At 38.7% G+C, this 16,525-nt stretch overlaps 2 protein-coding genes across 2 annotated transcripts; both read left to right on the plus strand.

Moving 5' to 3' along the window:
• LOC121958077 (tissue alpha-L-fucosidase-like) lies at window positions 1–4,762 on the plus strand. The gene is made up of 7 exons (XM_042506939.2): window positions 1–715; window positions 996–1,130; window positions 2,445–2,688; window positions 2,819–3,019; window positions 3,114–3,304; window positions 3,413–3,512; window positions 4,123–4,762. The coding sequence occupies exons 1-7, from the start codon at window positions 357–359 to the stop codon at window positions 4,258–4,260; spliced, it is 1,368 nt and encodes a 455-aa protein (XP_042362873.1). The 5' UTR covers window positions 1–356; the 3' UTR covers window positions 4,261–4,762.
• Window positions 4,763–7,919: 3,157 nt separating this feature from the next.
• Window positions 7,920–15,103, plus strand: LOC121957622 (tissue alpha-L-fucosidase-like). Its single transcript, XM_042506307.2, has 8 exons — window positions 7,920–8,428; window positions 9,818–9,952; window positions 10,865–11,002; window positions 11,165–11,270; window positions 12,038–12,238; window positions 12,510–12,700; window positions 13,807–13,906; window positions 14,506–15,103. Exons 1-8 carry the CDS (start codon window positions 8,088–8,090, stop codon window positions 14,638–14,640), a joined length of 1,347 nt encoding a protein of 448 aa, XP_042362241.2. The 5' UTR covers window positions 7,920–8,087; the 3' UTR covers window positions 14,641–15,103.
• The last annotated feature ends 1,422 nt before the right edge of the window (window positions 15,104–16,525 follow it).

The raw sequence follows: 16,525 nt of genomic DNA on the forward strand, positions 1-16,525 counted from the left end.
GATTAAATCAAACTTGTCATTTTTAAGTTGCAACAACTTCACAAAATCAAACAAATACAGATGCGTTTTAAGTAAACTTGACAATTGAATATAGAGTTAACATAAATTAACTGATAGCTATATTTATTTACATTTTCCGAGGCAATTAGGTTCCTATACTTGTTTCCAGTCAAATCAACTTGTCTGATTTTACAGTGTGCACCGTTTGCCCGTCCCACGACAGCATTCAGGTGTAGTTAATGCAAATGTTGCAGACAGGTCACCTGGCACGGCTGATAGGCTACAAGTAACAAGCCCTTTTCAATCTGCATAGGACTACAGTACAAACCCTCCCACGAGGGATAATATTACCTCAAATGGAGCCCAAATGTGTAATATCTTTGTTTTTTGTACCTCTTCTCACGTGGGTACCTGGATGCGCAGCGCGTTACGCAGCAAACTGGACCAGTTTGGATGCCAGACCTCTGCCCCAGTGGTTCGACGAGGCGAAGATCGGGATTTTCGTCCACTGGGGGGTCTTCTCTGTCCCTGGGTTTGGGCAATACAGTGAGTGGTTCTGGTACTGGTGGCGGACAGAAAAGCGCGCAGAACAAGTTGAATTCATGCAGAAAAACTACCCGCCGGGATTTAAGTACGTGGATTTTGCATCTGAGTTTCGCGCAGAATTCTTCGATCCGGATCGCTGGGCCGAGATATTTAAAGCCTCTGGAGCCAGGTATTAAGATCAACTCTCTTCCTGGTGCCACACAAATGCGCACAAACCTGCCATATTTGTACTGAGTTTTGGTGACTGCAGCAAATCCTTTGTTTCCAGTGTTTGCTCAGCCACAGCCACACCTGCGTCATGTATGTCCTACACATGTCTGAAAAAAAGGAAGTGAGAGGGTTTTCAGTGGAAACTATACTGATCTGCCCTTTGAAAGACACTGATCATCACATTTGAAATAATGATATTGTGTCACTGATTTTGAAACCAATAACACGTGCTTTTACAGGTATGTGGTGTTCACGTCCAAACATCATGAGGGATTCACAAACTGGCCCTCAATAAGCTCTTGGAACTGGAACTCAGTGGATGTGGGTCCTCACCGGGACCTGGTGGGAGACCTGGCTGCAGCTATCAGGAAAAGGTGAGGAGATGTGGAAGAGATATGATGTGAGAAATGATTCAGTTGATTCACATCTGCAGGGTAGCACCCAATAGTGGGATGTAACAGAAAACATCTAATATTGGCATTAGTTTTTTTTAATCCTGAATGAATCAGGTTGAAAATAGTTCATTTAAAAATGACAGGCAGGGGTGGAGCCAGATGTTGTAAACATCTGGAGCTCAGCCCAAACCTAGGGGGATCTGGGGCCCTCAGGAAGATTTTCTGACCCATTTATGGCAGGTACATTTTATTTGTTAAGCCATTTTTGACAATAGGCCTAAATAATAAACAATAGCCCATAAATATGTAAATCATTTATGAAAAACACAATAGTTGCCAAGAAGAAAAATCATCATGCAGAGTCTTCATCCTATGTTAGCATTACTAATCCTAAAAACTGTTTTTGTTATACTATGCTGAGTAAAGTTCACAGATTGAATGTTGAGCTGAAAAATCTGCTGCACTTAATTTTATGCCATAATAATGTAGGTTGCTGTAAGTGCAAATTGTGGTTCCCAAACAGTGCCAAATAAGGGACTGTTCTTTACTTGTCAAACTGGGGAGTATCTGGGGTGTGATTTTTTTTTTAAACCATCCTCAAAGCTTAAAATGTTTTTCCTTGAGCCTCCGTGAGGGACTGGAGGAAAGTGCATAACCCTCCCTCCACCACAATTTATTTATTAGATTAAAAAAAGATGACCTTTTGATGTTTGAAAGTTAAAAGTTAAGGACGTATCCTGGAGTTGAAAAAAGCGTGGGTTCTTCACTCTTGTCGTGTATGCTGGTTAATCATTACAAACAGTAAAATACAACAATTTTAAGCTCAGATGTGGTTATACTCTTTCTGATGGAAGTATTCATTTCACATGATGTGTCCAAGGACTATCAAAAATTTGGAAATCCAATGACAATTTCTGTTCTTACAGTTTCTCGCTATAATACATTGTGTAATTTTGGCAGTTTTGAAAGAAGGCAAGTATTCTTAAAAAATCGGTATAAAAAAATACAAAATACAACCATTAAAATTTACATCCCTCCTAAGCCAAAATAAAAAACACAAGTCCCTCCCCAGTGAGTTTGGCACCACCCTCTCCCCCCTCAAAATTTACAAACAGTCCCTAAATGTGGTCTTCAGCACTGATTATTATTCCAACAGAAGTCATTTCTGTAAGGAATGATATAGAATTGGGAGAAAATATTTAGGGCTAGAGCCCCAGAGGCCACCCCTTTGCTGTGCCCCTGATGACAGCGCTAACCTGCTTTGTTTATTCACTAATTCTTCTTTGCCAACAGGTCCCTGCGCTTGGGTCTCTACCACTCTCTATATGAATGGTACAATCCCCTTTACTTGTTGGACAAAGCCTTCGGATTCAAGACTCAGGATTATGTTGCCCGTAAGACTCTTCCAGAACTAGTAAACCTTGTGATGGCGTACAAACCTGATCTGATCTGGTCTGATGGGGACTGGGATGCACCAGATACCTACTGGAACTCCACCCAGTTCCTGGCCTGGCTCTACAATGACAGCCCAGTCAAGGTGAAACAGCATTTACAGCAACAGGGTTCATCAAAGCCATGCTCTGTCAGCACTATGTGTGGGAAAAAAACAGATTAGCAAATAGCAGCAGTCTTTTTTATTGCAAATAATAACTTGCACGTTTCTTCAGGATGTGGTGGTTACCAATGACAGGTGGGGTAAGGGCTGCTACTGCAAACATGGTGGCTACTACAACTGTGCAGACAGGTACACACCTGGTAAACTTCCAGATCACAAATGGGAGAAATGTCAGTCCATTGACACTCGTTCCTGGGGCTACCGAAGAGACATGAAGCTAAGCGAACTCATGAACCTGTCATCTATTATAAAGGTAAAGGATATCACCTGCAACTGATGCATGTCCAGGTATTTTGTGATCAATTATTTAAGGATATTAGCATTAATCTCACACTCTCTTTCCTCAGGACTTGGTGTATGTGGTGGCAATGGGTGGAAACTACCTGCTGAACATTGGGCCGATGGCAGATGGCATGATTGCCCCGGTGTTTGAGGAGAGGCTGAGGGGACTGGGTGCCTGGTTGGGGATAAATGGGGAGGCTATCTATGCTTCCAAACCATGGAGGGTCCAGACAGAGAACAGCACTGTCACTGTCTGGTGAGACTGCGTTTTTGTGACATTTAGTGAAGGCCCAGACAGTCGTCTTCCTAGCAACATCTTGTGATTTTGTGGTGTAAATTAAGACACTTTTTGCTCCTATTTTAGGTACACTGCCAAAAACAGTACTGTTTATGCCATAATGCTTGGCTGGCCATCCAGACAACAGCTTCAGCTCACAGTCCCAAGGACCACTGGAGCCACAAAGGTAAGCCTTACAAGCAGAGATACTCAACTTGCTTTGCCTGAGGGCCACTTTTGTAAAATGACAGGAGGCCAGGGGCAGTCTCAGCAGCTCCATATGTTTCTAGGATTTCAGGTCATTTCTAGGATTTTAGGATGTTTCTGTGATTTTAGGATGTTTCTAGGATTCCAGGACATTTCTGAAAATTTAGGACATTTCTAGGACTTCAGATTGTTTTAAGGATTTCAGGACACTTCTAGGTTTTTGTGCATTTCCAGGATTTACAGACATGTGTCCCTGACAGAGGGCATGTCATGGCGTCTGTCAGGGATGCCGGGAATCTTCCACTGGCACATTTTTTTTTATAAACAAGCTCTATTTTTATGCTGTTTTATGCATTCTGGCACTTTGTGTACACTAAAAGTACAAAAACAATTCCTAGTGTAAATTACTTTATTTCTAGTTGGGATTAGAAAATGGCTGGGGGGAAACCTGGAATCAGGGGCCAGATTTGGCCTATGGGACGTAAATTGAGTATCATTGCCTTACACCATTATGCCTAATAAAGTTGAATCCCAGTCACCATTGTGTATCATAGCCATAAACTCTGCATACTACTCTTTCACATCCCCAGGTTACACTTATGGACTATCCTGACGTACCACTGAAGTGGGTGCCAGTGACACCAACAGCTGGACTGATGATTCTCATGCCTGCTATGCCAGTATCTCCTGGAAAAGCCTGGTGTCTGAAACTTGAGGGAGTTGTTTAACTTTAGAGAGTCGTGCCAAAATCAAGTCCAAATAGTCTTTGGACCAGGGGGCATAACTCTTACACTTAATAATAAACATTAAGTGACAAATTGGATTAAAGAGTCAGGATCACATATGATTCACCGTGCCCACGGTAATAATTAAAGGCTTTCAAATCTCATAGCAACATTTTATGGTCAGTCACTGTGAGCCATTTAAGTCCCTCAGGCATTTATAGTAAGGATATATAAACACACACACTGTATATAATCTTCATGTGTCCTTAAAAATGAGAAAAACATATGTCGGCCTATTTGTTGGTGAATGGGTATCTTACCTTTTACAGTGTATTGAAGCCTAAGGGCAGTTTGTGTAAATGTAGTTACAAGCCTATACAGAGTTTCCTAAACAAAGCTAAATTGTGTGTAAAGCGCACTTTGTGTGTGTGTGTATGTGTAATAGTAAGTTTATTTCTTGTTCAAATTAAAAATCTATTTAAGGCTTAAATAAAGTTGAAAATAAGTCCGAGATGGGATTTTAAGTTATCTGTTGAAAAAATTCAAACTTTTTTCTTTTTTTTTTTTCAAGGATAAAGATCAGTGACAATGTTTGCGTGACACTGTAGGAAAAGTGAACATTTCAAATTTCTAGATTATGATTTTATGTATTGGTCACATGGAAAAGTCATATTGACAAAGTTGAACATAAATACAAGAAAGTTCTGAATCTATGGAGACGCTTGACTGGGAAGCTGATAGACTTGTTATAAAAAAAAATGCTGCTTTAATTAGATCAGTGCTAGACTATGGCTGCACTGTATGTGGATGATGGAGAAAGAGAAAGATGAAAGAGGAGAGGAAGAGGTCGTGCTAGATACAGATAAAATGTAAAATATATCAAATAAAATATCTGCAGCTAGGCTGTTTGGTCAACTGAGGAGGGCGCCAATACGCCTTGGTTCAGTGTACTGTGCCCAAAAAACAGAAAAGAAGAACAGTTAAATTACGACGTTAGCTGTGTCCCAATCCAGGGCCTGCATGATTTATTTTTTGCAGAGAGCATATTTTGGGCTCTTCTGAAGTCTCCGTGGGATATCACGTTGACTCATGGGGAAGTCGCGAGACCTCAGTGAGTTTGAGCGTGGTATGATAGTGGGAGCGCGGCGCGCGGGCTGCAGCATCTCAGAGACGGTGAACCGGCTGGGTTTCTCAAAGACCGCAGTGTCCCGGGTTTACCGTGAGTGGTGTGAGAAGCAGAAAACCTCCAGCCAGCGGGGGTCCTGCGGGAGGAAACGCCTCGTCGATGACAGCGACGAGAGGACGATGGAGAGAGTGGTGGAGGCGAACAACCACGCCACGATCGAGCAGATCCGGGTGCTGTACAACAGCAGCGTGCAGGGGAAGCCCATCTCCCTCAGGACGACCCGGCGGACCCTGAAGCGGCTGGGGTACAGCTGCAGGGCTCAGCGACGGGAAACACTCGTCCTGGCCGGGATGGATGCTGTAGCGGATTACACATCTTGCACAGAGCAGATTAAGACCTCCAAGGACTTGACAGAGTGCAGCAATAAGAATGACCCGGACTCAAGTATTTCTACTAAGTCGGACTTTGTGAGCAGCAAGGAGAATGACCCGGCATGACATAAAGAACTGGATAAGCCATCCAAAGTTGCTCACTTGGTGCATTTCTTCATGAACAGAACTTTATGTAAAATTTGTAAACAAATGAGACGAAGAAATATATATATATTTAACAAATTAGTTTGTCACCTTCCTGTCACCTAGTACATGCAGGGACGAAGCATCAAATTCTGGGATATAGGCTATATTTCTCTGCCTTGACCAATGCCAATTTTTATTTATTTTAAGATTATTTTATGGGCTTCTTGCCTTTATTAGACAGGACAAATATAATCAGAAAAAGGCATAGAGAGGATGGCATGCAGCAAAGGGCCAAGGCTGGGATCAAACATGCAGCTCCTGCAGCAGGGACACAGTCTCTACACATGGGGCACCCCCTCCACCAACTGAGCTGTTGGGCACCCTTATTTATTCATTTATTTAAATTACTTAGATACTTAAAAATAATGCAGTTGTGCCAACAGGTGTAGCAACACATGAACCGTTTAAATCAGTGGTTCCCAGCTTGTCAATTGACATTATATTGGGATGGCACGCTGATTAATAAGAACATTTAAAAATGTAACTCCATATCAAAAATGTTGCTGACCCCTGCCCTATGATATCACAAGTATCACACTTTTTTGGTTTCTGGCTTTGAGCGAGAGTAGCTCATGTTCACCAGTAAATATTGTTTGAACTCTCCTAGGCCATGGAAATAACATACTGGAATTCCTCATATAGCTTGTAGGGCATCAGAAAGTTCACAGTGTGCTGCATTCAGACCCCTTCAATTAGCATTTAAACCTCTAAAAATGAAGAATTATTTTTTCTTTCAAAAACACAGGAAAACGCATAATGAGCAACTTGGCAAGAAATGCCACAAACTGCAAAAAAAAAGAGTAAAAGGTGACTAAGGAATGGCGTGAATAGTCTAGTAGCTTGGAGGGATTATTATAATTATTGTAATTATTATTACTAAATATTCTCAAAAAAATTCTATTATTGATGACATACTATGCTATGGCCTTTTTATGCTATTTTGTACAACAAACTACACTTTGCCTTTTTCCTCAGGTTTCAAAGGGTTAGATGAAGTTGTAATAATGTAAAAAGGAAAGAAAGTTATCTCTCTCTTCCACAGGATTGCTGTGAAGAGATTTAGAGTGATACCAAGACTGACCTATGAGTGGCAGCAATATGCCGCGAGGCATCAAGCCTGCCGGTAATCTAAAAGAAGAAGAAGAAAGTTATCTCTGGAGCAGTCACTGATAGAAATGAATGACGCCCTGCACCCACGGCTGTATCCAGACTTCCTTATAATACATGCATGGGAGCAGTGGAAAAGAGATGGCAAATTTGACACTTTGAAACGCTGCAATACTTTTAAACCATTGTTTTGAAACGTTTCAAAGCCTGTTCGCTCTACAGTGGTATCTGCTGGTAGAAGCTTGTATTGCACCCATTTACTATTGTTTTTGTTGTAAGCTCCCTTTTCCCCAGCCCAAAAGCCTATATAGCTATAATATAGTTATATGTATCTATATAAATCTACATATATATGTGCGTGTGTGTATCTATTTATATATATTATATTATTATATTACATGTATGTATCTGTCAATCTATGTATCTTCCTATCAATGGAAAAAAAGAAGTCCTTAAACCTTCTTAAAGCGATAAAAGCACAGAAATTATATGATATCTTAAAAGATTTCCCCACTGAAATGATCAGCTGAAAATAACATGAACCCCCCGTGATATCAATGATTCTTATCTTGTTACTTTACTATATTATTTTAATTTTAAGATATGATTAGGTTTAATTCTACCTCATATTTTTACATTGAAGCACCGAATGTATTCGTTATATTTTGAGATGATTTGCACTAAGCTGTTGTTCCCTCGGCAATCTCTTTATTTTATTACAATGTCTGTTAAATGTAAATTGCCATACTTGTTTATACTTTGTTATTTTGTTCTTTATCAATAAAGCATTACAAATTTAAAAAAAAAAAAAGAATCAATGGAAAAAAGGAAACGGGGGGGTCACGTGATAATTCGCGTGTCATATGATAGGAAACCGTGTCCGGTCACAACAAAAAGTGAAATTCGCGGCTGTCTGCAGTGAAACAGTTTTACATGAGCAAAGGCTGGTTTATTAGTCTCTAAATACATATACAGAAGGACGTAGCGTCCTCGTTACGGTAGCATTAAGCTGTGCAGTGATGCTGGTCCTTGTTGTTACCGTCGTTGCTTTGGTTTCTCAAACGGCGGCTCGGTACACTCCGGACTGGACCAGTTTGGACGCCAGACCGCTTCCCTCATGGTATGACGAGGCTAAGGTGGGCATTTTTATCCACTGGGGTGTGTTTTCTGTCCCCGGGTTTGGTAGTGAGTGGTTTTGGTGGCACTGGCAGGGCCAGCAGCCCCCGGACCCGAAGTGTGTGAGCTACATGTCAAAGAACTACCCGCCCGGGTTCAGCTACCCGGAGTTTGCGCCCCAGTTTCACGCGCAGTTCTTCAACCCGGAGGACTGGGCGGACATATTTAAGGCTTCTGGTGCAAAGTGAGTGTATTTCTTTACAGAAGGACTGGTAACCGTCTGTTTCACTGGTTTACTGGTGTTGTGGTGAATACTGTTTCCCCATCAATGTGTTTCCTCGACCTTAACCTGACCCAAAGCCTCCAAGGGACTGTACCAAACTTATCAGGCGAGGGGAGTGTGACGTTTTTTTTTGTTTTTTTTTTTACATCCTGACCCTTGCTGAAGGTACAAATGTTTTTTTCACTAATCAATCACTGTCCCTCCACCATTAAAAACTTTTGTAGTAATCACATCAAATGTAGGTAGTATTGGAGCCAATGCAAGTAACAAACAACAACGCCAGCGTTAGTTTTCTCAATAACAAACATATAATTTCTTAAGCAAAATGCAAATTAGTTTTAAAAAAATAATTCTGAATTGTATTTTTTTTATTATTGTCTTGACCCTTTCGGAAGCTATAAATGTTTTCCCAATCAATCACTGTCCCTCCACCAATCACATTTTTTTCTGTAATCACACCAAATGTAGGTAGTATACTCAGGTGTTAGTTTTCTCCAAGACAAACATCTAATTTACAAATATTTTTAATTTTTACTTTTTTTTATTTTAGCTTGACCCTCGCTGAATGCTTATCCTAATCAGTCACAGTCCTTTTGCCATAAATGGAGCCAATACAACAAGCAAATAATGTGGTCGATAGTTATCTCCAAGACTAACATCTAATTTCTTAAGCAAAATGCAAATGACTTAAAAAAAAAAATTAAAATCTTGACCCTCGCTGAAGCTATAAATGTTTTTCCTAATCAGTCACCATCCCTTTATGATTAACTCTTTCTTTTTTGGAATTGCATTAAGTTGCATTAAACTTGTATGCATTAACTACCTCCTGCACCGCATGACTGGCAGCCAGTAACGGCAGCTCAAACCTTTGTTTTCCCATGAATATTTTATTAGATTACCTCCACACGTGTGACGTTTCGGGCCGTAGCCCTTCCTCAGACATGATACAGGACGTAATATGGGATGTAATATGGGCCATGCGCTGCTTGAACTTTTCTCCATTTTTTTCCCTTCTTGCATTGAAACATGGGTATGTTTCTAATGTTTATTTTATTAATTTTTTTTCTGAGCTAATGTAATGTGAATTTCCCCAGTGTGGGATTAATAAAGTCCTACCTGAGACAAAATAAGAAACACAAGTCCCTCCGCATTGCTTTTTTTATTTTTATTTTTTTCAATGCCTTACCTTTTTTGAGCCACGCTGTCCTCCTTCGTAAGCAGCGAACAGTCCCTAACCACAGAGATGCGTTTGCATTAACAGCTGGTAAACACTATTCAATGGGGGAACACATTTACACACAACACCGGCCATACTGCATGTTATACACTTCCACATTATCTTTACTGCAGATATGTCGTCCTCACTGCCAAACACCACGAAGGATTTACAAACTGGGGCTCTCCTAACTCCTGGAACTGGAATTCAGTTGATACTGGTCCTCACAGGGACCTAGTGGGAGACCTGGGAGAGGCAGTGCGCAACAGGTAGGTCATCAAGTGTCATAAAGTTCATGGAAAACATTTATAGCTGGTTCTTAAGTGCTGACGTGAACGTTACAAAAATGCAATTAACGGTTGTTAAAAACCTGTTCTGGCCATGTGACATTTTAACTTCTGTGCAGTTAAGACACTGATGAATGAAGATGGTCTGTTGGTTAAAAGCTGCTCAGCTCTCTACTCACTGACCTGGAAATCTGGACTTTGTGACTTGTTTTTAATTTGACAAGCATTCATTTGTGGTGCACTGTTTTGTTAATCTTTTTTTCGTGTGTGATGTGCTTTTTTGTGTAGTTTTATGTTGCATTGTCTGTCTCATGTCTTCTTCTTTGTATCACATTATATTATGTGTTATTGTGTGTATTTGTCTTGTGTGTTTTTATTTTCTCTGTCCTTTTTTTGTGCAACTTTATATTATGTTATTGTGCTGTTTTTAATCTGACCTGAAGAGGGACGACAGATGCAAACTAGATTTAAGCTATAATCTGCAGCAAATGGTAAAAAAAAATATGTTTTAATCATAATTAATGGTTTAAATATTATATTTAAAGATCTATGGTTTAAATAAAAGTAATAAAAATAAAAAGTGTGGTGTTATAACCAACCTAACATTTGCTGAAAACATGATGCAGTTGGAAGGTTTGCTGTTAAGAGTGGGTTGAAGTACTGTGAAGAGGAAAAGTTGTATCAGTGTCTCCAGATATCAGTGAAATATACAGCACTTGAGAGATATGATGAAACAATGTAAATATTTTTTTTACTGAATGTGTACTTTTTGCATTTATATAATTCAAATGACTCGCTGTCCTTAGCTTTAATGCCTGAATTTTGGTTAACAGTCTCATTGATTCTGATTGTCGACAAAGACAGATTTTTGGGGTTTATTATTTCCTTGTTCAGGTCATTGCACTATGGGCTCTACAACTCGTTGTATGAATGGTTCCACCCTCTCTACCTGACTGACAAGAAGAATGGATTCAAAACACAGGAGTTTGTGATGCATAAACTGCTACCAGAGCTTTATAACATGGTTGTAAGGTATGCAGCACTTCAGTTACCTCGTCAGCTGATTGCAATACAAAGATGTTTATTGCACCTGATGATAATAATAATAAAGTCAGATATGATGTGTATGAGATGCAATAAAGTTAATAAAAGCTCCCGGCAGTATGTTTCAACCTTTGCCTTCCTGTTCTGCAGGTACAGGCCTGAGGTGATCTGGTCTGATGGGGACTGGGAAGCACCTGACACCTACTGGAACTCCACACAATTCCTGGCCTGGCTTTACAACGACAGCCCTGTCAAAGTAAGTGATTTTATAACAAGGAAGTATAACTGTGTTAACTGTGTAAATAAGCTGTATATAGAATAGAGAATTGCATTTGATATAATTTCCATATTTGAGTACTCACATTTTATTACTATAGAGTACTTGAGTAGGGGGCTGCATCTTTTTTTCTCAATTTTTTCAATTAGTCGACTAATCTAACAACTGATTCATCGATTAATCTAGAGATTATTTTTCATACTCGATTAATACAAGAATTCATTTAACCAAAGATAAATGTGAAAAACAAGTCTCATTAATATTTACATTTTTTTAATTTAATTGTCTTCTCAAAAAATAAAAAAAAAGATAGATAGATAGATAGATAGATAGATAGATAGATAGATAGATAGATAGATAGATATTTGGTCCTTGAAAAGTCATGGAAACGTTTTGAAATTTTGTCCATGAAATGTGTGGGAGCCCTGGTTTGAGTGTCTGACTGAAAATGTTTAATGTTATGTGCAGATGTGCAGATCTATCATTTTTGCTAAACAGATGTGGCCACTCTGTCCTCTCCTAATAGATAGCAGTAAGCAGAAAACACACATATACGTGTGTGCGTTTGAATGAATGTGAATTTTTTTACAAAGCAAAAAAACAGTGGTTACTCTATATATTGAATGAATTCTCCCATCTAAATAAATGCCCATGCCCATCCCTAAGTGTGTTATTTATTTATGTTTACTCAACTTTGAATTGTTTTAATATGGCTGCATGTACTCACCAGAGCTTCCTTGTTTTAGGATACCATTGTGACTAACGACAGATGGGGAGCAGGCTGTGCCTGTAAACATGGTGGCTACTATAATTGTGAAGACAAATACACTCCAGGCCAGCTACCCAAGCACAAATGGGAGAAGTGCACATCTGTGGACACGTTTTCCTGGGGTTACCGTCGGAATATGAAGATGAGCGAACTAATGGACTTACCCACTATCATAGAGGTTAGGATATGTGATAGTATCATGTTTTAAAAGTTCACCAAATCTGTAATGATAGGCCGGCTGGTTCCACTTCTGTGTGAGCCTTTTATGCATATAGAATACAGGTCAGTTCTGCTCTTGTGTGCAGCTGCCACGGACACATCTTTGTAACTGAGACGCATGATTTATCAGTCTAATTTTTCACTGCTCAAAAATGTTTATAAAAATGATACTGAGGTGAGGAGTCTGTTTCCTCTGACTGGTCGTCCTCCTCACTATGCTTCTAATGCAGGATCTGGTTCGGACAGTGGCTTTTGGAGGTAATTACCTCCTCAATGTGGGTCCTACACCTGATGGGATGATCCCCGCAGTGTTTGAGGAGAGACTCAGGGGTGTTGGAGCCTGGCTGGAGGTTAACGGAGAGGCCATCTATGCTTCCAAACCCTGGAGGGTCCAGACCGAGAACACCACTGTGCCAATCTGGTAAGAAGCAGAACGAGAGCTTTATCACCAGAAGCAGTCTGTCTTATAATTGAGGTTGATGCATTCACATGTTGTATAGAGGATTTAGGTGCACTGAAAATAGCATCAATGTAGTCAGCATTAAGTTTGGTTTGCTCAGCCAAATCCCACTTAAAGATGGCATTTTGAAAAAAACTCAAATTTAAATGCTTTTTTATACCTCCGTGCTGGCGATAGCCAATGCTTGAGTCTGTATTCCAAAGCTTTACCTCTAAATAAGCCATCAGGACTTTGGTGAAGTTGTGATGTTACGGTGCCATTACAGTCATTTCGCTGGCTGCAGTGACGGCGCAGAGACACCAGAAGCGCAGATGTCAAATACCTGCAACACCAACCATTCAGACCAGACTAGGCTGTTTCAGTCGGGGAAGCTTAAAGAGACAGGCGATAGAAGCAAATAAGCAAACTCAAGACCTACCTTTATAGCCAGGCTTTTAACTGAATTTTACTTTATTTTCCTCGTGTGTTTTATTGATTTATATATTATCTTATTCTATATCAGTTTTATAATTATCATTTAGCATGTTACTATCTAATTTTATCATATTTTGCTGTTTTTTTGTGTTTTATTATCTTATTTTAGCATATTTTACTGGGTTGTCTTTTATTATTTTATTTTATTTTAACATTTTAACCTTACATCCAGTGTTTCCTTAGGAATTTGTGGTGTGGGGTTGTGGGGTGGTGTGGGGGTTGGGGTCATATATTCTTTTTTGTTTTATTTTTCTGTTGGTATGTAAAGCTTTGATTGATTGAGAAAAATCATGTGTTTTTTCAACATTAAAGCATGTAAATATGGTGTTGTAGAAAGCCAAAATACATGTATAAAAATGACTGTAATATGGAACATTTTAATACCAGAATAACATTTGCTCTAATCATCTATGAGTCACTGATTTATTATTTGAAAGCTGTGGGATTTTTTTCCTTTTGATAGGTGAGATAAGGGCATGAAAATGCCAGGAGAGAGAGGATGTTGCAATCGTGTGATGTGTTTCCTAATCACTAGGCTACTGGATGCCCCAAAATTGACATCATTGATGAAATGATTATTTCTATTTTTATAGGTATACATCTAAAGGAACCACTGTTTATGCCATCATGACAACGAAACCCCCCAAGCTCACATTGCAACTACTGGGACCCAAAACATCAGCAACCACCAAGGTAAGGAAACTGAGACATAGTTGTCTGTGTTGTTTTTACTGATCATAAAAAACCCAAACGATAAGCCTTAAATGTAAACATAAAAATGTAAACTTGCTCAATATTTAAATCCACTTAGGTTTTAATGCCTCAGTAATAGCTGTGGCCGGAGGCATTATGTTTTTGGGTTGTCAGTTCATCTGTCACATTCGCATTAACGCAATATGTCAAGGTCACTGTCACCTTACAAAAGATGTTTTTGGTCATAACTCACGAATTCAAATGCTAATTATGACAACATTTCACACAAATGTCTAAAAGGATATCGTGACGAAGTGATGACGTTTCATGCCCAAAATGTCAAAGGTCAGCTTCACTGTGACATTATAATGTTCTGCAAAAATACTTTTCTGGCTCCTTCTCAGCATCATATCTCAGGAACAGAAGGGGAGACATTTGGTTGTGGGAAATGTATTTAAAGTATCTCTATGTCCATGAAAGTTCAAATCCAGCTTAGCTCAGCCAGTATAGTGACGATTTATTTATAGAAGGGATGTAGGTATGATTTCTCATCCATGAAATGTAAGAATACAAATGATTGATTTTTGTCCCTCATCCAGGTGACTTTGTTGGGAAATCCAAACCCACTCCCCTGGGCCCCAGTCCACCCCAGTGCTGGCCTCACTGTCCTTCTGCCTGAACTGCCTTATTCCCCCAGTCGGGCCTGGACGCTCAAACTGGACAGTATCCAGTAAGCCATAAATCCCTGAAGAGCTCTATCTTTTTAAGACAGAATGTTGAGAATGACTTTATCTCAGGTTGGCATTTTATTGGTAGGATTAAGGGGAATATTGTGCACTATGGTTGAAGGGATGGTGCTTATGTAACAAATGAGATTTTTTTTGCCAAAATGAAAGACTGAACACTCCTCTTCAAAGATTATTTTGTAGCTCTGAGGACTACAGATATAATGTGTCACTGTCTCTTATGCTCTCTTTTTTTATAGCTGATGGAATGATTATGAATGAATATTAGTCTTTTATTCAGCTTGTTAAGCTTTCCTGGCAGAGTCACAGCTGTCTTATTGCTGTTTTAGAAATGACTCACTTTTAAGTGGATTATTGGAGAATGAGCTGTTAACATGCAAAGCACTTTTTAAAAAAAATACTCTAATGCTTTTGACATGGCTGAATAAAAGATTTGATTTTTTTTGATGAATGGTTCAGTTGTGTCGTTCAGTATATTATTAATGTTATATTATTTATTATATTATATTATTAATTAATTATGAGTGTCACAAAAAGTCAGTATAGTGTGTCACAAAAAAACGTAAAATCACATAGTATAGTATGTGGAAAAATGTCACAAAAAGCCAAAGTCATAGTATAAAATGTGACAAATGTAATTAATGTACCCACCAGAAAAAAAAAATGTAATTTAAAGGTTTTTTTACAAAAAAAGTTTCAGCCACACTGAAGAAAAAAAAATGAGACTTTGAGAAAAAAATAGTAACATTTCAGAAAAAAGCTGGTATTTGTTGACAAAAAATAGTAATATTAGGGGGAGAATAAAGTCATTATATTACGAGAATAAATTCGTAATATAAATAAATAAAAGTTATGATGGAGGATTAGTGCCATGTTCAAGAAAAAACTAAATTAGATTCCATGAATAAAGTGATATTATGAGAATAAAGTCAAATTAAGAATTAAGTCTTAACTTTATGAGAAGAAAGCCGTAATATTTTAGAAAAAAAATAGTAATATTATGAGAATAAACTCAATATTACGAGAATAAAGTTGTAGTTTTATAAATTGATCTCCTCCCAGCAGAGGAGTCTCACAGTGAGGCAGAAGGAGCACTGCAGGCGATGCACCAGACTGAAGCCTGGCTCACTGTAGTTTGTATGGAGGTTGCTTATGAGCTGTGGGACAGAGCGAGGCAGCTGAGAAAAGGTCATAGTATACAAACTACATACTATAGTATGATGTTTAAAAAAGTCTTAGTATGGTACATTGTTAAAAACAGTATAAAAAAGTCATACTGAAATAGTCATCCAGAATAGCATAAAATAGTAAAAGTATAGCATGTCATCAAAAGTGGCACAAATAAGTCATACTATAGTATTACTATGGTACATCGTAATAAACTATGGCGTTTTGGCCATTTTTTGAACATGCTAAATTATGATGTTTTTGGACTTTTTTGACATTTATGTCCACTTTGTATACTAGGATGCATCACTACAAGGTATTAAATGTCATTTTCAGCCATTTTTTTGAGATGTCAGAATTGGACATTTTTCGACATACTATACTATGGCATTCTTGGCCATTTTTTGGCCATGCTAAAAAATGATGTTTTTTGGCCTTTTTTAGTCTTTATTTCCACTTTGTATACTATGGCTCGTCTCAACAAGCTATTATATGTCATTTTCATTCTGATAAAGGATGAAATAAACATATAAATAAATGTAGATATTTAAATTAATATATATGAATAGATTTCAATGAAAGTCCGTATAGTAAAATAAATAACTAGGTTTATAGTTTTTTAAAAGGACATTTTTTCAGGAAGCAGCACTTGTCATGTGATGCAGAGCAGGTGAACCCAAAAGCAGGAGCAGCAGGCAACAGGAAC

The sequence above is a fragment of the Plectropomus leopardus genome, chromosome 17 (genome assembly GCF_026936395.1).
Source record: "Plectropomus leopardus strain MGB_pleo_1.0 chromosome 17, ASM2693639v1, whole genome shotgun sequence".
Classification (NCBI taxonomy): domain Eukaryota; kingdom Metazoa; phylum Chordata; class Actinopteri; order Perciformes; family Serranidae; genus Plectropomus; species Plectropomus leopardus.